A 9,199-nucleotide genomic window follows, 5' to 3' on the forward strand; every position below is an offset into this window, starting at 1 on the left:
GCTAGCATTGAATTACAGCATTACTTATCCTATCTATCCTATCTACTGACTACCGATCCTACCGATCCTCGACTTCAGTGATGTCATCTATAAAATAGCCTCCAACACTCTACTCAACAATCTGGATGCAGTCTATCACAGTGCCATCCGTTTTGTCACCAAAGCGCCATACACTACCCACCATTGCGACCTGTATGCTCTCGTTGGTTGGCCCTCGCTTCACACTCATCGCCAAACCCACTGCCTACAGGTTATCTACAAGTCTCTGCTAGGTAAAGCCCCGCCTTATCTCAGCTCACTGGTCACCATAGCAGCACCCACTCGTAGCACGCGCTCCAGCAGGTATATCTCACTGGTCACCCCCAAAGCCAATTCCTCCTTTGGTCGTCTTTCCTTCCAGTTCTCTGCTGCCAATGACTGGAACAAACTGCAAACATCTCTGAAGCTTGAGACTCATATCTCCCTCACTAGCTTTAAGCACCAGCTGTCAGAGCAGCTCACAGATTACTGCACCTGTACATAGCCCATCTATCTACCTACCTCATCTACATACAGTATTTATTTATTTATCTTGCTCCTTTGCACCCCAGTATCTCTTCTTGCACATTCATCTTCTGCACATCTACCATTCCAGTGTTTAATTGCTATATTGTAATTACTTCACCACCATGACCTATTTATTGCCTTAACTCCCTTATCTTACCTAATTTGCACTAACTGTATATAGACTTTTTGTTTTCCTTTGTTCTACTGTATTATTGACTATGTTTTGTTTATTCCATGTGTAACTCTGTGGTGTTGTGTGTCTCGAATTGCTATGCTTTATCTTGACCAGGTCGCAGTTGCAAATGAGAACTTGTTCCCTCAACTAGCCTACCTGGTTAAATAAAGGTGAAATTAAAAATAAAATAAATTGTTACTGGTAAATTATAATCATGATAAATTCGTATTATTAGTAATGGTTTACCCATTATTACCATCTTGTGCGAAATGGGAATTGGGTGAAAGTGATAATTTACCGAGATTTTACTTGTGTTATCCACTACTCCCCTCTAGTGGTGTACATTTTTTGTGCGAGTGTTCAGTAAATTTGCACATACAAACCTGTCAAAATGCTCATAGCATGTATGCTGTTCTGACACCGTACGCGCGAGTGAACTAATTACCCGGTGGTGAAACGAAGTAACGTAGATGTACTCTGGGTGGTAAATAAACCAACGAGAACAGATCAAAAAATATATTCACTCTGTCGAATCTGCACTCGAGATGTTCTTGAACAGCGCCCCGGTTGAAAGGTTATCGTTGCGAAAACATGGCGGCTTCAAGCAAGACAACGGTGGTGCTTAAGACGGTCAAGAACATTGTTGTTCAGTTTTGTCCGTTTGAATCCAATGTTCGTTCCACACGGTAAGAATACCTGTCACTTTTCTACCTAGGACACGTGAATATCTATTTTTCTAGTGAACATGTGCTTTATTCTGTCTATGAAAGAGAATTGACCATGTCATGATGTGAAACAACATTTGAGTCCTTCTGTACTGTAGGACAAATAATGCATCTCTTATTCCACACAGATGGACACAGACAATCACACTATCGTTGAATGTTATCTCATCTGTGCAACCAGTAATTATTGCGCAAAATTACTGCTTATTGTTGATATAGACATATTTATGAAGGTTATTCGTTTCTAGCTAGCTGTCTTAAATCTGTAACGTTACCTATCCTAAACCGTTCACATTGTCAGATTGAGTTTGCCATTCAGCTGCCCGCTTCACTGCCATTCCCGTCATAGGCTCATGTAAGAATATAACTGGCTGTGTGCCTAAACGTCATATTTGGCAAGCGTCATCACGCAATGTGTGTTTTAGTGTTTATTCCAGATTTACAAACTATCTACACAGTCTAGTAGCGTGGCCAATCAAAAACGCATATTTTGACCAATGGGGAAAGTATTATGTTAATTATATTGATTACCCTCTAAAAAGTCGAAACCTCATGTCTCTCTCATAATCTGTTCAAAAGTTCTTGGAGTTTTTACCCTTGTACAATGGGCAGAATTATCTCTGTGAAATGTAAACGGAGCCCTGAGCATATAGCAAGCTTTTTATTTTCAAAGCCTTTTACATTTCATTCAGCTCCTGTCAAGCTAAATAAAATGTTTGTGACCCACAGAAACAACTTTGAAGACCATTACCACAAAATGTAAAATCCCCCATTTTTACGAGAAACCTGCACTGCTATGTCAACAGAGCTCGGTGCTTTTTATCGGATTTATTAGGTTACGAAATCTGAGTTTTTGGAGGTAATGTTAATGATATGTTAGAGGACAACCCCACTGAACAATTCAGAACATGAATTATCATATTTATCTTGGTTAAATGTATTTGACACCAGGAAGTGACATTTCATCACCCATGCACATTTTCACCCACTCTGGGCAGAGGGGGCCTGTAACTACCCTATTCCATAGCCTGTGTAGCCACAAGGCTCATTCTATAAAATAGTCTATAAGCGTCACTGGAATAAGGTATGGTTGGTAAGTATTTGACAGTCACTGGAATAAGGGATGGCTGGTAGGTATTTGACAGATTGCTTGATTCTCTAAATGGGTGAAATTTATCTATAGATCTTATTCAGGTGAGGGGTCAACCCACACAGACGTGCATCCCCTGTTAGTGTGACGTTCAATGTTGGTGTCCTTGCAGGGAGTTCCTGGTCCTTGTTGGGTCTGAGAAGGCCAGATCGACCAATATGAACTGTGAGGTGATGACAGAAGTGAAACACGACCAGTCTGAACCAGTGGTGGACATTACATTCAGTAAGTAGAATAAACCTGACTTTTACCTCACATTTACTTCATATAGGCCTATGGAGGTTATAGTCTGGGTATCAGTCTGTTTAGCATGACAAGGAGTGGAATGATGGCTAAATGACACTGGGTACTAGGAGTGGAATGATGGCTAAATGACACTGGGTACTAGGAGTGGAATGATGGCTAAATGACACAGGGTACTAGGAGTGGAATGTTGGCTAAATGACACTGGTTACTAGGAGTGAAATGTTGTCTAAATGACACTGGGTACTAGGAGTGGAATGTTGGCTAAATGACACTGGGTACTAGGAGTGGAATGTTGGCTAAATGACACTGGGTACTAGGAGTGGAATGTTGGCTAAATGACACTGGTTACTAGGAGTGGAATGTTGTCTAAATGACACTGGGTACTAGGAGTGGAATGTTGGATAAATGACACTCGGTACTAGGAGTGGAATGATGGCTAAATGACACTGGTTACTAGGAGGGGAATGTTGGCTAAATGACACAGGGTACTAGGAGGGGAATGATGGCTAAATGACACTGGGTACAAGGAGTGGAAGGATGGCTAAATGACACAGGGTACAAGGAGTGGAATGATGGCTAAATGAGACAGGGTACAAGGAGTGGAATGATGGCTAAATGAGACAGGGTACAAGGAGTGGAATGATGGCTAAATGACACAGGGTACAAGGAGTGGAATGTTAGCAAAACAGGTTCTGGATTTCATGCTAAGTGTATCAAGGCAGTTGTCACAAGTCCTGGTCCTGGAGATGTACAGTACCAGTCAGAAGTTTGGCCACACCTACTCACTCCAGGGTTTTTCTTTATTTTTACTATTTTCTACATTGTAGAAACATAGTGAAGACATCACAACTATGAAATAACACATATGGAATCATGTAGTAACCAAAAAAATGTTATACTACATGATTCCATATGTGTTATTTCATAGTTCTGATGTCTTCACTATTATTCTACAATGTAGAGAACAGTCAAATAAAGAAAAACCCTTGAATGAGTAGGTGTGTCCACACTGTATATATATGTATATATGCAGGCTTTTGTGCCAGCCCAGCATTAAGTCACCTGATTCTAGATGTTGGCCTGGATTAAATAGCCTGCTCTGCACACCCTGGAACACTCTAGTCTCAGGGTTGGTGACCATTGTAGTAAAAGCTTAAAGAAATTAGATGCAATGACCAGGTATTACACAATGAAATCATAATTATCCTATATAGTAGTAATCTAGCCTGTTGGGTTCTTTAGGGTCCTAGTCTTCACCATTTGGTACCAGGTAACAGTTCCCAATTTTTTGTTTTGCATACCTTTTATACCTGTGTTTTCCCCCTTCTCTACAGTGGATGGAGAAAGGCTAACGATGAAGGGAGCGAGACTGACCAGCAAGGAGATGCTGACTGCACTGCAGTCACGATGTGTGGCCAAGGACCCCCAGGCCAAAATTACAGCCAAGAAGTAGTCCCCTCCCTCAGTATTTTTCTATGTGTCTATGTATATTTGTGAATGTTTATAATAAAATACTTTATTCAAATGTTATTTGTTGTTTTTCAGTCAATTATAGAAATACACTGTAAATAAAGATATGTGGACATTCCTTGAAATGAGTGGATTTGGCTATTTCAGCCTCACCCGTTGATGACAGGTGTATAAAATGGAGCACACTGCCATGCAATCACCATAGACAAACATTGGCCTGTACTGAAGAGCTCAGTGACTTTCAACGTGGCACTGTCATCAGATGCCATCTTTCCAACAAGTCAGTATGTTAAATGTCTGCCCTGCTAGAGCTGCCCCGGTCAACTGTAAGTGCTGTTATTGTGAAGTGGAAATGTCAAGGAGCAACAACGGCTCAGCGGAAAGCCACACAAGCTTACCGAAGGGGGAAGAAATAGTCTGTCCTTGATTGCAACACTCCCTACTGAGTTCCAAACTGCCTCTGGAAGCAACGTCAGCACAAGAACTGTTCGTCAGGAGCTTCATGAAATGGGTTTCCATGGCTAAGCAACCGCACACAAGCCTAAGATCACCGTGCGAAATGTCAAGTGTCGGATGGACTGGTGTAAAGCGCTCCGCCATTGGACTGGAGCAGTCGAAACGTGTTCTCTGGAGTGATGAATCACGCTTCACCAATGGACAAATCTGGGTTTGACGGATGACAGGAGAATGCTACATGCCCGAATGCATTGGGCAAACTGTCAAGTTTGGTGGATGAGGAATAATGGTCTTGGGCTGTTTTTCATGGTTCAGGCCCCTTAGTTCCGCTGAAGGGAAATCTTAACGCTACAGCATACGATGACTCTCTAGACGATTCTGTGCTTCCAACTTTGTGGCGACAGTTTGGGGAAGGCCCTTTCCTGTTTCAGTATGACAATGCCCCTGTACAAAGCGAGATCCATACAAAAAAGAATTGTCAAGATTGGGGTGGAAGAACTTGACTGGCCCGCACAGAGCCCTGACCTCAACCCCATCGAACACCTTTGGGATTAATTGGAATGTAGACTACAAGCCAGGCCTAATCGCCCAACATCAGTGCCCGACCTCACTAAGGCTCTTCTGAAAGGAAGCGAGTCACCGCACCAATGCTCCAACATCTAGTGGAAAGCCTTCCCAGAAGCGCAGAAGGTGTAATAGCAGCAAAGGGGGGACCAACTACATATTAATGCCCATGATTTCGCCATGAGATGTTTGACAAGCAGCTGTCCACATATGGCCTCTACTGAATGGTCCAGTTTAATTGGGAGTATGTTCACTTTTTGAAGTTATTTACTTTAGATAGCATGACACTTATTTGATGGGAAAGTGATTTTTTTGCCTACCAAGTTTGATCATTTTGTCCATTCAGATGTATGCTACTAGATTACATTATCTGGCTCTGTCATAATTTTTAACCTGTGATCAGTGAACTATTTGCAGAGTAATAGACACTCTTTCAGCATTTGAAAGGACATTGTGAAACCCATTGCCTCTTACATAGTAAGCTAAATGTAATTTGGCACAGCAGTAGATGTGGCACTCAAAAACCTTTCACCCATTCCAACCATTATTCCTACACTGGAAATTGCCGAACTACATACCGTGACGTCCGTGGCTGTGATTGGTCCACATTAGCATGCGTGCGTCGCCTAGATCCCTTTAAAACCATGGATCGTTCTCATCAGAGAGAGTAGATTCGATTTTTGGAAAGATAGATCGCACTGTTGGGGATATTACAGATAACTGGAAAGATGGTTGACAAGTTTGTGGGGACCTGGAAAATGATTTCCAGCGATAACTTTGATGACTACATGAAAGCTTTGGGTATGGTATTTTTTCTAATCTTGAATAAATTATTGATAAACGTATGATAGGAGTAAATATAATGATAACATAACATATTATAATACGATAAAGATTATCATTTGTATTTATATAAAATGATGCATGATAATGCTTTTGGTTGCACCCCACCACACTACCAATAGATCCCACTTGACAGTTTGTTCTCCGCTGTGCAGGTGTTGGCTTCGCGACTCGACAGGTGGGAAACCGCACCAAGCCCAGTCTCATCATCAACATGGACGACCAAGGAATGATCTGTGTGAAATCCCAGAGCACTTTCAAAACGGTTGAGATTAAATTCAAACTCAACGAGCCTTTCGAGGAAACAACCGCCGACGACAGAAAAACAATGGTTGGTTGGGATCAAAATCTATGTGTGAAAGTCCGTTGACTTGGGTGAACCTAGTCATTGGAAATAACTTACATTTTTCCTTTAATCTTCAGACCGTTTTTACTCTTGAAAATGGCAACCTTGTGCAAAAACAGAACTGGGACGGCAAAGAGACGATAATAGAGAGAGAGGTAACTGGTGATGGAAAGTTGATAGCGGTAAGGAATAGTTTATTTAATTTCTTATTTTAAAAAACGACTTTATAATAGCCTACATGGTCCTGTAGTCTTTTTGTTGATTGTTTGTAGTGTTTGTTTATTTGTTAATAACCTCTGCATTTGACAGATTACTGTCAAATAATTTATGATATGAGAAAGTAATTTAAACTTTGTATAACAAAGTTTAACTGTCGCCAATAAAACTGGTTGGGAAAGTTAAATCACACTTGAATTTATAATCTCAACCCTTTTACATGTAACACTTCATGCATTTTTGACTGAACAAGTGTTTTATCGCGCTCAAACCTACAACATATGCTGGAATGTGTATTCCTGGCTCCTAGCCTGCACCTGACACATCTCAACTCTGACCTACCAAACTCTTTTTCCCTCTCCCCCTCTGTTCTCCTTTCACCTTCCTCCCTCCTCATCCTTTCAGAAATGCGTGATGGGGGATGTGGTTGCGGTGAGGACATACGTAAAGGAGGCGTGATGGGACTCGTGACCATTTTTCCTCGATGATTGGATAACGACAGGCTCAGTTCAATGAGCAGCAAATGAGCAGCAAAGCTGCACGTATTTGCTCATATTCTTTATTGTATTGCCAACGCATATTTATGCATTGTACTACTCTAATATAATACATTTGGTTATAAACATTGTTTTGATTTGAATTAAAACCTTAAAATTGCCTTCTTGTTCTCATTTGAAATGATTGCATGATGTCTTGGTTGGATTCTCCACGTGTTGAGACAGTAGGGACAATATTGACCGCTGAAGACTAATGTGTATATTTTCCTCTTTAACTCGAAACGTGTAAGAATAACAAGACATGAGACATTAATACATATTATTCATTGACTAACACCACGTGGGAGCTTTCAGCTATTAATGTAGTCACATTTCCCAGTACATAAAATGACAAACAATGTTCTGTGACAAACATCTGTGTTTTGCTGCAACAATTACGTTCTTTGATGATCGCAAACATGGATATGTGACAGCGCTCTTGTCTTTACCAATGCCTAGTGTTTAACAGAGTATACGTTAATAATCTGACCAAGGTTAGGCCTATTTGCATTGCTTTGGCAGTCAGACGCAGATATATAGCAGAGCATTTAATCACCATAGCTACTGATGCCTTACGCGCTACCGAGCATTCGAAATGACCCATTATTTAAAACTGACAAATACGTAGGCCCAGGTCAACAGGATCCATAGCTTTAATTGATAGCCCAACTGACTAATGTACTCATTTTAAACACTGTACAAGCCAAATTGATATGGAACAGAGTATGTGAGCGGAATTTGGAGCGGAGCATACCCAATTCGACTGGAGTGCGGAGCGAGATTCCCAAAGGCTGGAGTCTCCGCCTTCTCGCCCGTTCCAATTTCGCTCCAATAGCGCTCACTTCACGAGTTTAGGGCATACCCGGACCAGCATGCATTTATGGTCTACTTGTGTGCTGCTATAGCTCCTTGCTTTAGCTACTGTCAGGGAGCTCGCTAAATATGTTCATAAAGAAACTCATAAAACACACAGGTGCAAAATCAAGATGACTTACAAAGATGAGGACCAAGAGCTAGAGAGGCAGTGCCAAGATGAGGACCAAGAGCAAGAGAGGCAGTGCCAAGATGAGGACCAAGAGCAAGAGAGGCAGTGCCAAGATGAGGACCAAGAGCAAGAGAGGCAGTGCCAAGATGAGGACCAAGAGCAAGAGAGGCAGTGCCAAGATGAGGACCAAGAGCAAGAGAGGCAGTGCCAAGATGAGGACCAAGAGCAAGAGAGGCAGTGCCAAGATGAGGACCAAGAGCAAGAGAGGCAGTGCCAAGATGAGGACCAAGAGCAAGAGAGGCAGTGCCAAGATGAGGACCAAGAGCAAGAGAGGCAGTGCCAAGATGAGGACCAAGAGCAAGAGAGGCAGTGCCAAGATGTAATGTCCACAATTAAATACTCATTGTGGAATCTGAAAAGGCACATATCCCCAAAGCATGATGGTATAGGCGACTTACTACGTGCACATACTAAAAGAAAGGAACAAATTGGGTAGATAATTAAGTGTGTAATTGTAGCAAAGTATTTATAAACTAAAAACAGATCTCTTAAAAGTTTCTTTCATGTTGGTTATATTATCTATACAATAGGCCATAATTGATTTTGGCCCAATAGGCCTGGAATATTCCAACTGTCAAGGAGCTTTCCGTTTTGATTGGGTTATTTTGCCTAAAAACCATTAGGCCTAGCTATTGGCAAGAGTGGCCAAAATGGTGTTTAGCATCCCAGCGGCCCTGCAAACGTGGCGAGGATATTCTCCGCTGCCGACCTGCTCTACAGGCACGATCGCATGAGCCTGAAGCCCCAGATTCTGGCCAAACTCCTGTTTCTAAAAATGTATTCAAAGGCACTGTAGATTGAGCCTAGTAAGGCATTTTCATTTCATTTGTATTTACACAGCCTATGGGCGCAATTTATAGACTATAATGATTTAATACAAC

General features: G+C 41.6%; 2 protein-coding genes across 2 annotated transcripts; both read left to right on the forward strand.

Annotated features, from left to right (window-relative positions):
* The first annotated feature begins 1,123 nt into the window (after positions 1–1,123).
* mrpl53 (mitochondrial ribosomal protein L53) lies at positions 1,124–4,430 on the forward strand. Its single transcript, XM_020499942.2, has 3 exons — positions 1,124–1,407; positions 2,709–2,821; positions 4,177–4,430. Exons 1-3 carry the CDS (start codon positions 1,313–1,315, stop codon positions 4,293–4,295), a joined length of 327 nt encoding a protein of 108 aa, XP_020355531.1. The 5' UTR covers positions 1,124–1,312; the 3' UTR covers positions 4,296–4,430.
* Positions 4,431–5,988: 1,558 nt separating this feature from the next.
* fabp4a (fatty acid binding protein 4a) lies at positions 5,989–7,395 on the forward strand. Its single transcript, XM_020499941.1, has 4 exons — positions 5,989–6,133; positions 6,331–6,506; positions 6,599–6,703; positions 7,143–7,395. The coding sequence occupies exons 1-4, from the start codon at positions 6,061–6,063 to the stop codon at positions 7,194–7,196; spliced, it is 408 nt and encodes a 135-aa protein (XP_020355530.1). The 5' UTR covers positions 5,989–6,060; the 3' UTR covers positions 7,197–7,395.
* Positions 7,396–9,199: the final 1,804 nt, after the last annotated feature.

Source organism: Oncorhynchus kisutch, linkage group LG14 (assembly GCF_002021735.2).
Source record: "Oncorhynchus kisutch isolate 150728-3 linkage group LG14, Okis_V2, whole genome shotgun sequence".
In the NCBI taxonomy this organism is placed as follows: Eukaryota; Metazoa; Chordata; class Actinopteri; order Salmoniformes; family Salmonidae; genus Oncorhynchus; species Oncorhynchus kisutch.